We start from the raw sequence: 17238 nt of genomic DNA, 5'->3' as shown, positions 1-17238 counted from the left end.
GGACCTGCCCAGTCGTACCCGTCTGGTTGTGAGAGGCTGAGTTCTCTTCCTGGTCCTGCTGTCCACGGTGCGCCCGCCCTGACGTCAACTTCCAAGGAGGAGCAGCTCGTCGGTTCGCGTGCGCTACTGCGGTACTGCAACCCCGGCTGCTATGTGACTCCATCGGGGGAACTTGGTTTGAATTAGCGGTCCCGTTATACCAAGGATAGGGTTCTGGTGCACCGTAGGTCATTGGAAGTGAAACGAGAGGTGCAGATAGGGTGCGAGGGTCTTCGACAGTGGAGCGTGGCAGCAGGAGGGAGATTTCTCTCGTTCCTATCAGATCTGCCTACAACCGGGGTCTGGCGTAGAATATGGCGGAACATCACTCTGTTTCCGATAGCAAGCATAAAGCTTCTGCTGCGAATATCGGAGCTTCTCTCTCTGGGAATGGACGGACCAGTCCAGCGGGGACCGTCGGTAGTAGTCCTACGGGGGCTCTCTCCACCGGGATAGCTCAGCCGGCAGGGTGGCAGTCCTTACTCTCGTTTACCATCCTGTTTCTGGCCTGGCTTGCTGGTTTCAGTGCCAGGCTCTTCGCTGTCATCCGATTTGAGAGCATCATCCACGAGTTTGACCCTTGGTGAGTAAACAGTAACACGATCATTCACATCGATAATGGAGAATGTAGACAACTACCGCGCTACTGGAAATATGCTGCTCTATCTGATCTAGCTCTGATTTCATGTTTGGCAACACAGCAGACAGAGCAGCGCTACATTTTGTATAAACTCAGCCACGTATCCTTTGTAGTAGTTCCAGAGTGACGATACATTGTAACAATAATTGTGTGCATGTCGGATCCGGAGCAGAGCGCGCGTCTTCATAAAGAGGACAATGGTGCGGTGTGAGTGACACAGCGGATTGAACCCGGAAACAAGAAGCAGCAGACTGAAGAGTAGCCTATAGCCTACCTAGGCTATCTATATGCATTTCCTCATTTATTATCCAACTGTTTGGCCAGATCTTACATAACAACTAGACGTTTACAGTTAGCGGTTTCTTCCAGGATAGACTAATAATTGACTATTCGGCCATAGGCAGAAATATGCATTTTTGACTTGTATAACATGACGATGTCTATAGGCTATAAATCAAATAACTGACACCTACCGTAGTGCACTACACGGGGAATTAGGGTGCCATTTGGGATTCACTGAGGTCTGTAGGACTCTGTATTACATGGAGTTTGACAACTCTGACTATTGCTTCAAGACGAGTGGGGAAACTGTCTGTTAGTGAGAGGAGAATAAGGAATTTAGTCTATGACTATTGGCATTACGATAGGAATTGTGCCTATTTGATGAGACTGAATGGATTTTTTAACTGTAGAACCTGTCGTGGAGAACTAGGAAATCGTCAGTCAGACCAATGCCTCCTTCTCCTCTGAGAGGAGACAGTATCCGAGGAGACAGTATCCGAGGAGACAGTGTGAAAGGAGACAGTCTGAGAGGAGACAGTCTGAGAGGAGCCATTCTAAGAGGAGACAGTCTGAGAGGAGACAGTATGAGAGGAGACAGTCTGAGATGAGAAAGTCTGAGAGGAGACAGTATCTGAGGAGACAGTGTGAAAGGAGACAGTCTGAGAGGAGACAGTATGACGAGACAGTCTGAGAGGCTCTTGGTAAAGCCACCTGTATTACACCTGTATTATACCTGTATTATACCTATACCTGTATCACACCTGTATTACACCTGTATTACACCTGTATTACACCTGTATTATACCTGTATCACACCTGTATTACACCTGTATTATACCTGTATTACACCTGTATTACACCTGTATTACACCTGTATCACACCTGTATTATACCTGTATTACACCTGTATTATACCTGTATCACACCTGTATTACACCTGTATTACACCTGTATTATACCTGTATTACACCTGTATTATACCTGTATTACTGTATTACACCTGTATTACACCTGTATTATACCTGTATTACACCTGTATTATACCTGTATTACACCTGTATTACACCTGTATTACACCTGTATTACACCTGTATTACACCTGTATTACACCTGTATTATACCTGTATTACACCTGTATTATACCTGTATCACACCTGTATCACACCTGTATTATACCTGTATTACACCTGTATTACACCTGTATTACACCTGTATTATACCTGTATTACACCTGTATTATACCTGTATTATACCTGTATTACACCTGTATTACACCTGTATTATACCTGTATTACACCTGTATTATACCTGTATCACACCTGTATCACACCTGTATTATACCTGTATTACACCTGTATTACACCTGTATCACACCTGTATTACACCTGTATTACACCTGTATTACACCTGTATTATACCTGTATTATACCTGTATTACACCTGTATTATACCTGTATTATACCTGTATTACACCTGTATTATACCTGTATCACACCTGTATTACACCTGTATTACACCTGTATTACACCTGTATTATACCTGTATCACACCTGTATTACACCTGTATTATACCTGTATCACACCTGTATTACACCTGTATTAGTGTTCCAGTCAGACATGGTGGTGGGTTAGTGTTCTAGTCAGACATGGTGGGTTAGTGTTCCAGTCAGACATGGTGGGTTAGTGTTCTAGTCAGACATGATGGGTTAGTGTTCCAGTCAGACATGGTGGGTTAGTGTTCTAGTCAGACATGGTGGGTTAGTGTTCTAGTCAGACATGGTGGTGGGTTAGTGTTCTAGTCAGACATGGTGGTGGGTTAGTGTTCCAGTCAGACATGGTGAGTTAGTGTTCTAGTCAGACATGGTGGGTTAGTGTTCCAGTCAGACATGGTGGGTTAGTGTTCTAGTCAGACATGGTGGTGGGTTAGTGTTCTAGTCAGACATGTTGGTGGGTTAGTGTTCCAGTCAGACATGTTGGTGGGTTAGTGTTCTAGTCAGACATGGTGGTGGGTTAGTGTTCCAGTCAGACATGGTGACAGGTGTTGGGTTAGTGTTCCAGTCAGACATGTTGTGGGTTAGTGTTCTAGTTAGACATGGTGGTGGGTTAGTGTTCTAGTCAGACATGTTGGTGGGTTAGTGTTCCAGTCAGACATGTTGGTGGGTTAGTGTTCCAGTCAGACATGGTGGTGGGTTAGTGTTCTAGTCAGACATGGTGGTGGGTTAGTGTTCCAGCCAGACAACATGTTGGTGGGTTAGTGTTCCAGTCAGACATGTTGGTGGGTTATGTTGGTTGGTGGGTTAGTGTTGTAGTCAGACATGGTGGGTTAGTGTTCTAGTCAGACATGTTGGTGGGTTAGTGTTGTAGTCAGACCACATGGTGGTGGGTTAGTGTTCCAGTCAGACATGTTGGTGGGTTAGTGTTGTAGTCAGACCACATGGTGGTGGGTTAGTGTTCCAGTCAGACATGTTGGTGGGTTAGTGTTCCAGATAGACATGTTGGTGGGTTAGTGTTCTAGTCAGACCACATGGTGGTGGGTTAGTGTTCCAGTCAGACATGTTGGTGGGTTAGTGTTCCAGATAGACATGTTGGTGGGTTAGTGTTCCAGTCAGACATGGTGGTGGGTTAGTGTTCTAGTCAGACATGTTGGTGGGTTAATGTTCCAGTCAGACATGGTGGTGGGTTAGTGTTCTAGTCAGACATGTTGGTGGGTTAGTGTTCCAGTCAGACATGTTGGTGGGTTAGTGTTCTAGTCAGACATGTTGGTGGGTTAGTGTTCTAGTCAGACATGGTGGTGGGTTAGTGTTCCAGCCAGACAACATGTTGGTGGGTTAGTGTTCCAGTCAGACATGTTGGTGGGTTAGTGTTCCAGATAGACATGTTGGTGGGTTAGTGTTGTAGTCAGACATGGTGGGTTAGTGTTCTAGTCAGACATGTTGGTGGGTTAGTGTTCTAGTCAGACATGTTGGTGGGTTAGTGTTGTAGTCAGACCACATGGTGGTGGGTTAGTGTTCCAGTCAGACATGTTGGTGGGTTAGTGTTCCAGATAGACATGTTGGTGGGTTAGTGTTCTAGTCAGACCACATGGTGGTGGGTTAGTGTTCCAGTCAGACATGTTGGTGGGTTAGTGTTCCAGATAGACATGTTGGTGGGTTAGTGTTCCAGTCAGACATGGTGGTGGGTTAGTGTTCTAGTCAGACATGTTGGTGGGTTAGTGTTCCAGTCAGACATGTTGGTGGGTTAGTGTTCCAGATAGACATGTTGGTGGGTTAGTGTTCCAGTCAGACATGGTGGTGGGTTAGTGTTCTAGTCAGACATGTTGGTGGGTTAGTGTTCTAGTCAGACATGGTGGTGGGTTAGTGTTCCAGTCAGACATGGTGGTGGGTTAGTGTTCTAGTCAGACATGTTGGTGGGTTAGTGTTCTAGTGACATGTTGGTGGATTAGTGTTCAGAGACATGTTGGTGGGTTAGTGTTCCAGTCAGACATGGTGGTGGGTTAGTGTTCTAGTCAGACATGTTGGTGGGTTAATGTTCCAGTCAGACATGGTGGTGGGTTAGTGTTCTAGTCAGACATGTTGGTGGGTTAGTGTTCCAGTCAGACATGTTGGTGGGTTAGTGTTCTAGTCAGACATGTTGGTGGGTTAGTGTTCTAGTCAGACATGGTGGTGGGTTAGTGTTCCAGCCAGACAACATGTTGGTGGGTTAGTGTTCCAGTCAGACATGTTGGTGGGTTAGTGTTCCAGATAGACATGTTGGTGGGTTAGTGTTGTAGTCAGACATGGTGGGTTAGTGTTCTAGTCAGACATGTTGGTGGGTTAGTGTTCTAGTCAGACATGTTGGTGGGTTAGTGTTGTAGTCAGACCACATGGTGGTGGGTTAGTGTTCCAGTCAGACATGTTGGTGGGTTAGTGTTCCAGATAGACATGTTGGTGGGTTAGTGTTCTAGTCAGACCACATGGTGGTGGGTTAGTGTTCCAGTCAGACATGTTGGTGGGTTAGTGTTCCAGATAGACATGTTGGTGGGTTAGTGTTCCAGTCAGACATGGTGGTGGGTTAGTGTTCTAGTCAGACATGTTGGTGGGTTAGTGTTCCAGTCAGACATGTTGGTGGGTTAGTGTTCCAGATAGACATGTTGGTGGGTTAGTGTTCCAGTCAGACATGGTGGTGGGTTAGTGTTCTAGTCAGACATGTTGGTGGGTTAGTGTTCTAGTCAGACATGGTGGTGGGTTAGTGTTCCAGTCAGACATGGTGGTGGGTTAGTGTTCTAGTCAGACATGTTGGTGGGTTAGTGTTCTAGTCAGACATGTTGGTGGATTAGTGTTCTAGTCAGACATGTTGGTGGGTTAGTGTTCTAGTCAGACATGTTGGTGGGTTAGTGTTCTAGTCAGACAACATGTTGGTGGGTTAGTGTTCTAGTCAGACATGTTGGTGGGTTAGTGTTCCAGTCAGACATGTTGGTGGGTTAGTGTTCCAGTCAGACATGTTGGTGGGTTAGTGTTCTAGTCAGACATGTTGGTGGGTTAGTGTTCTAGTCAGACATGGTGGTGGGTTAGTGTTCTAGTCAGACATGTTGGTGGGTTAGTGTTCTAGTCAGACATGTTGGTGGGTTAGTGTTCTAGTCAGACATGTTGGTGGGTTAGTGTTCTAGTCAGACATGTTGGTGGGTTAGTATTCTAGTCAGACATGTTGGTGGGTTAGTGTTCTAGTCAGACATGTTGGTGGGTTAGTGTTCTAGTCAGACATGTTGGTGGGTTAGTGTTCTAGTCAGACATGTTGGTGGGTTAGTGTTCTAGTCAGACATATTGGTGGGTTAGTGTTCTAGTCAGACATGGTGGGTTAGTGTTCTAGTCAGACATGTTGGTGGGTTAGTGTTCTAGTCAGACCACATGTTGGTGGGTTAGTGTTCTAGTCAGACATGTTGGTGGGTTAGTGTTCTAGTCAGACATGTTGGTGGGTTAGTGTTCTAGTCAGACATGTTGGTGGGTTAGTGTTCTAGTCAGACATGTTGGTGGGTTAGTGTTCCAGTCAGACATGGTGGGTTAGTGTTCCAGTCAGACATGTTGGTGGGTTAGTGTTCCAGTCAGACATGGTGGTGGGTTAGTGTTCTAGTCAGACCACATGTTGGTGTGTTAGTGTTCTAGTCAGACATGTTGGTGGGTTAGTGTTCTAGTCAGACATGTTGCTGGGTTAGTGTTCTAGTCAGACATGGTGGGTTAGTGTTCTAGTCAGACATCTTGGTGGGTTAGTGTTCCAGTCAGACCACATGTTGGTGGGTTAGTGTTCTAGTCAGACATGGTGGGTTAGTGTTTTAGTCAGACCACATGTTGGTGGGTTAGTGTTCTAGTCAGACATGGTGGGTTAGTGTTCTAGTCAGACATGGTGGGTTAGTGTTCCAGTCAGACCAAATGTTGGTGGGTTAGTGTTCTAGTCAGACATGTTGGTGGGTTAGTGTTCTAGTCAGACATGTTGGTGGGTTAGTGTTCTAGTCAGACATGTTGGTGGGTTAGTGTTCTAGCCAGACATGGTGGTGGGTTAGTGTTCTAGTCAGACATGGTGGGTTAGTGTTCTAGTCAGACATGTTGGTGGGTTAGTGTTCCAGTCAGACATGGTGGTGGGTTAGTGTTCCAGTCAGACATGTTGGTGGGTTAGTGTTCTAGTCAGACATGTTGGTGGGTTAGTGTTCTAGTCAGACATGTTGGTGGGTTAGTGTTCCAGTCAGACATGTTGGTGGGTTAGTGTTCTAGTCAGACATGTTGGTGGGTTAGTGTTCTAGTCAGACATGTTGGTGGGTTAGTGTTCTAGTCAGACATGTTGGTGGGTTAGTGTTCTAGTCAGACATGTTGGTGGGTTAGTGTTCTAGTCAGACATGGTGGGTTAGTGTTCTAGTCAGACATGTTGGTGGGTTAGTGTTCTAGTCAGACATGTTGGTGGGTTAGTGTTCTAGTCAGACATGTTGGTGGGTTAGTGTTCTAGTCAGACATGTTGGTGGGTTAGTGTTCTAGTCAGACATGGTGGGTTAGTGTTCTAGTCAGACATGGTGGGTTAGTGTTCTAGTCAGACATGTTGGTGGGTTAGTGTTCCAGTCAGACATGTTGGTGGGTTAGTGTTCCAGTCAGACATGTTGGTGGGTTAGTGTTCCAGTCAGACATGTTGGTGGGTTAGTGTTCTAGTCAGACATGTTGGTGGGTTAGTGTTCCAGTCAGACATGTTGGTGGGTTAGTGTTCTAGTCAGACATGTTGGTGGGTTAGTGTTCTAGTCAGACATGTTGGTGGGTTAGTGTTCCAGTCAGACATGTTGGTGGGTTAGTGTTCTAGTCAGACATGTTGGTGGGTTAGTGTTCTAGTCAGACATGTTGTGTGGACATGGTTTAGTGTTCCAGTCAGACCAAATGTTGGTGGGTTAGTGTTCTAGTCAGACATGTTGGTGGGTTAGTGTTCTAGTCAGACATGTTGGTGGGTTAGTGTTCTAGTCAGACATGTTGGTGGGTTAGTGTTCTAGTCAGACATGTGGTGGTTAGTGTTCTAGTGGTGGGTTAGTGTTCTAGTCAGACATGTTGGTGGGTTAGTTAGTGTTCTAGTCAGACATGTTGGTGGGTTAGTGTTCTAGTCAGACATGTTGGTGGGTTAGTGTTCCAGTCAGACATGTTGGTGGGTTAGTGTTCTAGTCAGACATGTTGGTGGGTTAGTGTTCTAGTCAGACATGTTGGTGGGTTAGTGTTCTAGTCAGACATGTTGGTGGGTTAGTGTTCTAGTCAGACATGGTGGTGGGTTAGTGTTCTAGTCAGACATGTTGGTGGGTTAGTGTTCTAGTCAGACATGTTGGTGGGTTAGTGTTCTAGTCAGACATGGTGGGTTAGTGTTCTAGTCAGACATGGTGGGTTAGTGTTCTAGTCAGACATGTTGGTGGGTTAGTGTTCTAGTCAGACATGTTGGTGGGTTAGTGTTCTAGTCAGACATGGTGGTGGGTTAGTGTTCCAGTCAGACATGTTGGTGGGTTAGTGTTCCAGTCAGACATGTTGGTGGGTTAGTGTTCTAGTCAGACATGTTGGTGGGTTAGTGTTCCAGTCAGACATGTTGGTGGGTTAGTGTTCTAGTCAGACATGTTGGTGGGTTAGTGTTCCAGTCAGACATGTTGGTGGGTTAGTGTTCCAGTCAGACATGTTGGTGGGTTAGTGTTCCAGTCAGACATGTTGGTGGGTTAGTGTTCTAGTCAGACATGTTGGTGGGTTAGTGTTCCAGTCAGACATGTTGGTGGGTTAGTGTTCCAGTCAGACATGGTGGGTTAGTGTTCTAGTCAGACATTTAAAATAACTGATGCAGCTGGTCTCTGGCCTGGCTGAGGTCATGAACAATTCATCCTCGGTGTTGGTGGGTCAGTCAATAACCCGTTTGTGTGTGTGGGGGGGGGCTCTCCATCCAACCTCACTGAGCTCGAGCTGTTTTGCAAGGAGGAATGGGAAAAAAATTCAGTCTCTCGATGTGCAAAACTGATAGAGACATACCCCAAGCGACTTACTGCTGTAATCGCAGCAAAAGGTGGCGCTACAAAGTATTAACTTAAGGGGGCTGAATAATTTTGCACGCCCAATTTTTCAGTTTTTGATTTGTTAAAAAAGTTTGAAATATCCAATAAATGTCGTTCCACTTCATGATTGTGTCCCACTTGTTGTTGATTCTTCACAAAAAAATACAGTTTTATATCTTTATGTTTGAAGCCTGAAATGTGGCAAAAGGTCGCAAAGTTCAAGGGGGCCGAATACTTTCGCAAGGCACTGTATGTACTATAGTGTGGGCCAAGTGTATTGTTGGTAGATAGACTGCCTGTTGAGTCTAGTGAGTGATACACTGCTCCCTGTCCTCCCTGCAGTAGAAGGGTTGCTTCCCAAGTGGCCTTTCATTTCTCACAACAATTACTCCTCCAGCTGCTCTGTTTTCTCTAATTGAGGCTGGGACTGTCTATATAGGGAATAGGGTGCTATTTGGTCCTGATTTATAGTAGGGCACTATATAGGGAATAGGGTGCTATTTGGGATGATAACATCTGTTCTGTAGAGAGAGAGAGAGAGAGATGGAGAGAGATAGAGAGGGAGAGGGAGAGGGAGAGAGAGAGATAGAGAGGGAGAGAGAGAGAGAGGGGGAGAGAGAGAGAGAGGGAGAGGGAGAGAGAGAGATGGAGAGAGAGAGAGAGAGGGGGAGAGAGAGAGGGAGAGGCTGTTCGTATATAGAGCTGTGAGGGTGAACTCTGCTTTACCAGATGGCCTTTTTTCTCTCTCTATCGTTCGCCTCTCTCTTTCTCACACTCTCATACTTTCGTCTCTCTCTTCATACTCTCGTCTCTTTCTTTGTCCTCATACCCTCGTCTCTCAATTCAATTCAAGGAGCTTTATTGTGATGGGAAACATATGTTAATGTTGCCAAAGCAAGTGAGGTAGATAATAAACACAAGTGAAATAAACAATAAAAATACAAATTAACAGTAAACATTACAGGCACAAACATTCCAAGAGAATAAAGGCATTACAAATGTCATATTATGTCTATATACAGTGTCGTAACGATGTGCATAAGGGAATATAAATATGTTTGTTCTTCACTGGTTGTCCTTTTCTCGTGGCAACAGGTCACAAATCTTGCTGCTGTGACGGCACACTGTGGAATTTCACCCAGTAGATATGGGAGTTTATCAAAATTGGGTTTGTTTTTGAATTCTTTGTGGATCTGTGTAATCTGAGGGAAATATGTCTCTCTAATATGGTCATACATTGGGCAGGAGGTTAGGAAGTGCAACTCAGTTTTCACCTCATTTTGTGGGCAGTGAGCACATAGCCTGTCTTCTCTTGAGAGCCATGTCTGCCTACGGCCTTTCTCAATAGCAAGGCTATGCTCACTGAGTCTGTACATAGTCAAAGCTTTCCTTAATTTTGGGTCAGTCACAGTGGTCAGGTATTCTGCCACTGTGTACTCTCTGTGTAGGGCCAAATAGCATTCTAGTTTGCTCTGTTTTTTTGTTAATTCTTTCCAATGTTTCAAGAAATATTGTTTTTGATTTCTCATGATTTGGTTGGGTCTAATTGTGTTGCTGTCCTGGGGTAGGGTGTGTTTGTGTTTGTGAACAGAGCCCCAGGACCAGCTTGCTTAGGGGACTCTTCTCCAGCACTTTTAGGTGGTTGTAGAATTTAACGGCTCTTTTCTGGATTTTGATAATTAGCGGTTATCGGCCTAATTCTGCTCTGCATACATTATTTGGTGTTTTATGTTCTGCACGGAGGATATTTTTTGCAGAATTCTGCATGCAGAGTCTCAATTTGGTGTCCCATTTTGTGAATTCTCGGTTGGTGAGGGTTAGGGTTAGGGTTAGGGTTAGTGCAGCTAGATAAAAAAAAGAGAGAGGCGTCTCTGTAGCTCAAGGATATTTGGTCCGACAGAGATACGGAATAGTTTAATGTCCAGACTACCATTGTAGTGTGGTTTAGTCCAGTTCATTTTCATTCATCATGGGAGTCTGAAGAGCCTCTGTCTGTTTGTCTGTCTGACGTAGACTGAGAGGCTAGAGTACTGAAATGTGGGTGACATTTTAAATCTGTTTTTCCATTTACCTTGTGAAAAACAATGCTCAGCCTTATCTTTTTTTCAAAAACAATGATTGTTTCAGTCGTTTCTCATGCAATTATGGAGCACAGTTGTTAAATGTGTGCTGTCTTCCGTCTCAGTGGGGATTTCTGTCACCGTTGGTATTTGAGCTTTTCAATTTGAAATAGTTGTATAAAAACAAAATGTATTTTGTTGAGTTAGATTGTTCTGTAACTACTTCATTATGATTTTGAATACGATCCAAGTCATCAGGCGTACTGTTGGGTCACCAGGGATACTGTTGGGTCACCAGGCATACTGTTGGGTCACCAGGGATACTGTTGGGTCATCAGGGATACTGTTGGGTCATCAGGGATACTGTTGGGTCATCAGGGATACTGTTGGGTCACCAGGCATACTGTTGGGTCATCAGGGATACTGTTGGGTCATCAGGGATACTGTTGGGTCATCAGGGATACTGTTGGGTCATCAGGGATACTGTTGGGTCATCAGGGATACTGTTGGGTCATCAGGGATACTGTTGGGTCATCAGGCGTACTGTTGGGTCATCAGGCGTACTGTTGGGTCATCAGGCTCACTGTTGAGTCATCAGGCGTACTGTTGAGTCACCAGGCATACTGTTGGGTCATCAGGCTCACTGTTGAGTCATCAGGCGTACTGTTGAGTCATCAGGCGTACTGTTGAGTCATCAGGCGTACTGTTGAGTCACCAGGCGTACTGTTGAGTCACCAGGCATACTGTTGAGTCATCAGGCATACTCATGGCTGGATGTTGAGTCATCAGGCATACTGTTGAGTCATCAGGCATACTCATGGCTGGACGATGAGTCATCAGGCATACTGTTGTATCATCAAGTACACTAATGAGTCATCGGGCATACTGTTGCATCATCAAGTACACTAATGAGTCATCAGGCATACTGTTGAGTCATCAGGCATACTCATGCCTGGATGTTGAGTCATCAAGCATACTGTTGCGTCATCAAGTATACTAATGAGTCATCAGGCATACTGTTGAGTCTTCAAGCATATTCATTGCTGGATGTTGAGTCATCAGGCATACTGTTGAGTCATCAGGCATACTCATGGCTGGATATTGAGTCATCAAGCATACTAATGAGTCATCAGACATACTGTTGAGTCATCAAGCATACTCACAGCTGAATGTTGTGTCATCAGGCATAATGTTGAGTCATCAGGCATACTGCTGAGTCATCAGGCATACTCATTGTTGGATGTTGAGTCATCAAGCATACTGTTGAGTCACCAGGCATACTCATGGTTGGATGTTGAGTCATCAATCATACTCACAGCTGGATGTTGAGTCATCAAGCATACTCACAGCTGGATGTTGAGTCATCAAGCATACTCACAGCTGGATGTTGTGTCATCAAGCATGCTGTTGAGTCATCAAGCATACTGTTGAGTCATCAAGCATACTGTTGAGTCATCAAGCATACTGTTGAGTCATCAAGCATGCTGTTGAGTCATCAAGCATGCTGTTGAGTCATCAAGCATACTGTTGAGTCATCAAGCATACTGTTGAGTCATCAAGCATGCTGTTGAGTCATCAAACATACTGTTGAGTCATCAAACATACTGTTGAGTCATCAAGCATGCTGTTGAGTCATCAAGCAAACTGTTGAGTCATCAAGCATACTCACAGCTGGATGTTGAGTCATCAGGCATACTCACAGCTGGATGTTGAGTCATCAGGAATAATGTTGAGTCATCAGGCATACTGTTGAGTCATCAGGCATACTGTTGAATCATCAGGCATACTGTTGAGTCATCAGGAATAATGTTGAGTTATCAGGCATACTCATGGCTGGATGGTGAGTCATCAGGCATACTCATGGTTGGATGTTGAGTCATCAAGTATACTAATGAGTCATCAGGCATACTGTTGAGTCATCAAGCATACTCACAGCTGGATGTTGAGTCATCAAGCATACTGTTGAGTCATCAAGCATACTGTTGTGTCATCAAGCATACTGTTGAGTCATCAAGCATACTGTTGAGGCATCAAGCGTACTGTTGAGTCATCAAGCGTACTGTTGAATCATCAAGCGTACTGTTGAATCAGTGTAGTTCAGCCTTCTGTCTGAAACCTTTGGGAGTGTAGTAGTAGTAGTGGTGTAGTGTAGTAGTGTTGTAGTAGTGGTGTAGTGGTGTAGTAGTAGTGTAGTAGTGTGGTGTAGTAGTGGTGTAGTAGTGTAGTGTAGTGGTGTAGTAGTGGTGTAGTAGTAGTGTAGTAGTGTTGTAGTGGTGTAGTAGTAGTGTAGTGGTGTAGTGTAGTGGTGTAGTAGTAGTGTAGTGTAGTAGTGTAGTAGTGTAGTAGTGTGTAGTAGTGTGTGTAGTCAGTGGTGTAGTAGTAGTGTAGTGTAGTGGTGTAGTAGTAGTGTAGTAGTGTAGTAGTGTGGTGTAGTGGTGTGGTGTAGTGGTGTGTAGTAGTGTAGTAGTGTAGTGGTGTAGTAGTGGTGTAGTGGTGTGGTGTAGTAGTGGTATAGTGTAGTAGTGGTATAGTGTTGTAGTAGTGTAGTAGTGGTGTAGTGTAGTGGTGTAGTAGTGTGGTGTAGTGTAGTAGTGTTGTAGTGGTGTGGTGTTGTAGTGTAGTTGTGTAGTAGTGTAGTAGTAGTGGTGTAGTAGTGTAGTGGTGTAGTGTAGTAGTGTAGTAGTAGTGTAGTGTAGTAGTGTAGTGGTGTAGTAGTAGTGGTGTAGTAGTGTAGTGGTGTAGTGTAGTAGTGTAGTAGTAGTGGTGTAGAGTGTAGTGGTGTAGTGTAGTAGTGTAGTGTGGTGTAGTGTAGTTGTGGTGTAGTGGTGTAGTAGTTTAGTGTAGTAGTGTAGTAGTGTATGTAGTGTAGTAGTGGTAGTGTTGTAGTGGTGTGGTGTAGTAGTGGTATAGTGTTGTAGTGTAGTTGTGTAGTAGTGTAGTAGTAGTGGTGTAGTGTAGTAGTGGTGTAGTAGTGTTGTAGTGGTGTGGTGTAGTAGTGTTGTAGTGGTGCAGTGTAGTTTAGTGGTGTAGTAGTGGTATAGTGTTGTAGTGGTGTGGTGTAGTAGTGTTGTAGTGGTGCGGTGTAGTAGTGTAGTGTAGTGGTGTAGTAGTGTAGTGTAGTGGTGTAGTAGTAGTGTAGTGGTGTGGCGTAGTAGTGGTATAGTGTAGTAGTGTAGTGGTGTAGTAGTGTAGTGGTGTAGTAGTAGTGTAGTAGTGTAGTGAGGTGTAGTAGTAGTGTAGTGGTGTAGTGGTGTAGTAGTGTAGTGGTGTAGTAGTGTAGTGGTGTAGTAGTAGTGTAGTAGTGTAGTGAGGTGTAGTAGTAGTGTAGTGGTGTAGTAGTGGTGTAGTAGTAGTGTAGTGGTGTAGTAGTGGTATAGTGTTGTAGTGGTGTGGTGTAGTAGTGGTGTAGTGTAGTAGTGTTGAAGTGTGGTGTAGTAGTGTAGTGTAGTGGTGTAGTAGTGTAGTGTAGTAGTGTAGTTGTGGTGTAGTGGTGTAGTCGTTTAGTGTAGTGGTGTAGTAGTGTAGTTGTGGTGTAGTGGTGTAGTAGTTTAGTGTAGTAGTGTAGTAGTGTAGTGTAGTGTAGTGTAGTAGTGGTATAGTGTTGTAGTGGTGTGGTGTAGTAGTGGTATAGTGTTGTAGTGTAGTTGTGTAGTAGTGTAGTAGTAGTGGTGTAGTGTAGTAGTGGTGTAGTAGTGTAGTGGTGTAGTGTAGTAGTGTAGTGTAGTGTAGTGGTGTAGTACTCTGTAATACTCACAGCTGAATGTTGTGTCATCAGGCATAATGTTGAGTCATCAGGCATACTGCTGAGTCATCAGGCATTATCATGGCTGGATGTTGAGTCATCAGGCATACTCATTGTTGGATGTTGAGTCATCAAGCATACTGTTGAGTCACCAGGCATACTCATGGTTGGATGTTGAGTCATCAAGCATACTCACAGCTGGATGTTGAGTCATCAAGCATACTCACAGCTGGATGTTGAGTCATCAAGCATACTCACAGCTGGATGTTGTGTCATCAAGCATGCTGTTGAGTCATCAAGCATACTGTTGAGTCATCAAGCATACTGTTGAGTCATCAAGCATACTGTTGAGTCATCAAGCATGCTGTTGAGTCATCAAGCATGCTGTTGAGTCATCAAACATACTGTTGAGTCATCAAACATACTGTTGAGTCATCAAGCATGCTGTTGAGTCATCAAGCAAACTGTTGAGTCATCAAGCATACTGTTGAGTCATCAAGCATACTGTTGAGTCATCAAGCATGCTGTTGAGTCATCAAACATACTGTTGAGTCATCAAACATACTGTTGAGTCATCAAGCATGCTGTTGAGTCATCAAGCAAACTGTTGAGTCATCAAGCATACTCACAGCTGGATGTTGAGTCATCAGGCATACTCACAGCTGGATGTTGAGTCATCAGGAATAATGTTGAGTCATCAGGCATACTGTTGAGTCATCAGGCATACTGTTGAATCATCAGGCATACTGTTGAGTCATCAGGAATAATGTTGAGTTATCAGGCATACTCATGGCTGGATGGTGAGTCATCAGGCATACTCATGGTTGGATGTTGAGTCATCAAGTATACTAATGAGTCATCAGGCATACTGTTGAGTCATCAAGCATACTCACAGCTGGATGTTGAGTCATCAAGCATACTGTTGAGTCATCAAGCATACTGTTGTGTCATCAAGCATACTGTTGAGTCATCAAGCATACTGTTGAGGCATCAAGCGTACTGTTGAGTCATCAAGCGTACTGTTGAATCAGTGTAGTTCAGCCTTCTGTCTGAAACCTTTGGGAGTGTATTAGTAGTAGTGGTGTAGTGTAGTAGTGTTGTAGTAGTGGTGTAGTGGTGTAGTAGTAGTGTAGTAGTGTAGTGTAGTGGTGTAGTAGTGGTGTAGTAGTGTAGTGTAGTGGTGTAGTAGTGGTGTAGTAGTAGTGTAGTAGTAGTAGTGTAGTAGTGTAGTAGTAGTAGTGGTGTAGTAGTGGTGTAGTAGTGTTGTAGTGGTGTAGTAGTGGTGTAGTAGTAGTGTAGTGGTGTAGTGTAGTGGTGTAGTAGTAGTGTAGTAGTAGTAGTGTAGTAGTGTAGTAGTGTGTAGTAGTGGTGTAGTAGTGTAGTGGTGTAGTAGTAGTGTAGTGTAGTGGTGTAGTAGTAGTGTAGTAGTGTAGTAGTGTGGTGTAGTGGTGTGGTGTAGTGGTGTGTAGTAGTGTAGTAGTGTAGTGGTGTAGTAGTGGTGTGGTGTAGTAGTGGTATAGTGTTGTAGTGTGTAGTAGTGGTGTAGTGTAGTGGTGTAGTAGTGTGGTGTAGTAGTGGTGTAGTGTAGTGTGTAGTAGTGTGTAGTAGTGTGTGGTGTAGTAGTGTAGTGGTGTAGTGTAGTAGTGTAGTAGTAGTGTAGTGTAGTGGTGTAGTAGTGTAGTGTGGTGTAGTGTAGTAGTGTAGTTGTGGTGTAGTGGTGTAGTAGTTTAGTGTAGTAGTGTAGTAGTGGTGTAGTAGTAGTGGTATAGTGTTGTAGTGGTGTGGTGTAGTAGTGGTATAGTGTTGTAGTGTAGTGTGTAGTAGTGTAGTAGTAGTGGTGTAGTGTAGTAGTGGTGTAGTAGTGTAGTGGTGTGGTGTAGTAGTGTTGTAGTGGTGCAGTGTAGTTTAGTGGTGTAGTAGTGGTATAGTGTTGTAGTGGTGTGGTGTAGTAGTGTTGTAGTGGTGTGTAGTAGTGTAGTGTAGTGGTGTAGTAGTGTAGTGTAGTGGTGTAGTAGTAGTGTAGTGGTGTGGTAGTGGTATAGTGTAGTAGTGTAGTGGTATAGTAGTGTAGTGGTGTAGTAGTAGTGTAGTAGTGTGAGTGTAGTAGTAGTGTAGTGGTGTAGTAGTGGTGTAGTAGTAGTGTAGTGGTGTAGTAGTGGTATAGTGTTGTAGTGGTGTGGTGTAGTAGTGGTGTAGTGTAGTAGTGTTGAAGTGTGGTGTAGTAGTGTAGTGTAGTGGTGTAGTAGTGTAGTGTAGTGGTGTAGTAGTGTAGTTGTGGTGTAGTGGTGTAGTCGTTTAGTGTGTGTGTAGTAGTGTAGTTGTGGTGTAGTGGTGTAGTAGTTTAGTGTAGTAGTGTAGTAGTGTAGTGGTGTAGTGTAGTAGTGGTATAGTGTTGTAGTGGTGTGGTGTAGTAGTGGTATAGTGTTGTAGTGTAGTTGTGTAGTAGTGGTGTAGTGTGTAGTGTAGTGTGGTGTAGTAGTGTAGTGGTGTAGTGTGTGGTGTAGTGTAGTGTAGTGGTGTAGTAGTGTAGTAGTGTAGTGTAGTGGTGTAGTGTAGTAGTAGTGGTGTGGTGTAGTAGTGGTGTGGTGTTGTAGTGGTGTGGTTAGTAGTGGTGTAGTAGTGTTGTAGTGGTGTGGTGTAGTAGTGTTGTAGTGGTGTGGTGTAGTAGTGTTGTAGTGGTGCGGTGTAGTAGTGTAGTGTAGTAGTGGTATAGTGTAGTAGTGGTAACAGTGTGTCTCCTGTGTTTCAGGTTCAACTACAGATCTACTCACCATCTGACCATCAACGGCTTCTACGACTTCCTCAACTGGTTCGATGACAGGGCCTGGTACCCACTGGGCAGGATAGTGGGGGGCACGGTGAGTGGAATAACTCAACTGGTTCGATGACAGGGCCTGGTACCCACTGGGCAGGATAGTGGGGGGCACGGTGAGTGGAATAACTCAACTGGTTC

General features: G+C 44.4%; 1 protein-coding gene across 1 annotated transcript; it reads left to right on the top strand.

Moving 5' to 3' along the window:
- The first annotated feature begins 37 nt into the window (after positions 1-37).
- Positions 38-17188, top strand: LOC135575110 (dolichyl-diphosphooligosaccharide--protein glycosyltransferase subunit STT3B-like). Its single transcript, XM_065027309.1, has 2 exons — positions 38-622; positions 17035-17188. The coding sequence occupies exons 1-2, from the start codon at positions 354-356 to the stop codon at positions 17171-17173; spliced, it is 408 nt and encodes a 135-aa protein (XP_064883381.1). The 5' UTR covers positions 38-353; the 3' UTR covers positions 17174-17188.
- Positions 17189-17238: the final 50 nt, after the last annotated feature.

The sequence above is a fragment of the Oncorhynchus nerka genome, linkage group LG14 (genome assembly GCF_034236695.1).
Source record: "Oncorhynchus nerka isolate Pitt River linkage group LG14, Oner_Uvic_2.0, whole genome shotgun sequence".
NCBI lineage: Eukaryota > Metazoa > Chordata > Actinopteri > Salmoniformes > Salmonidae > Oncorhynchus > Oncorhynchus nerka.
The sequence above is the reverse complement of the archived record's forward strand: the minus strand, read 5'-3'. Positions and strand labels throughout refer to the sequence as shown.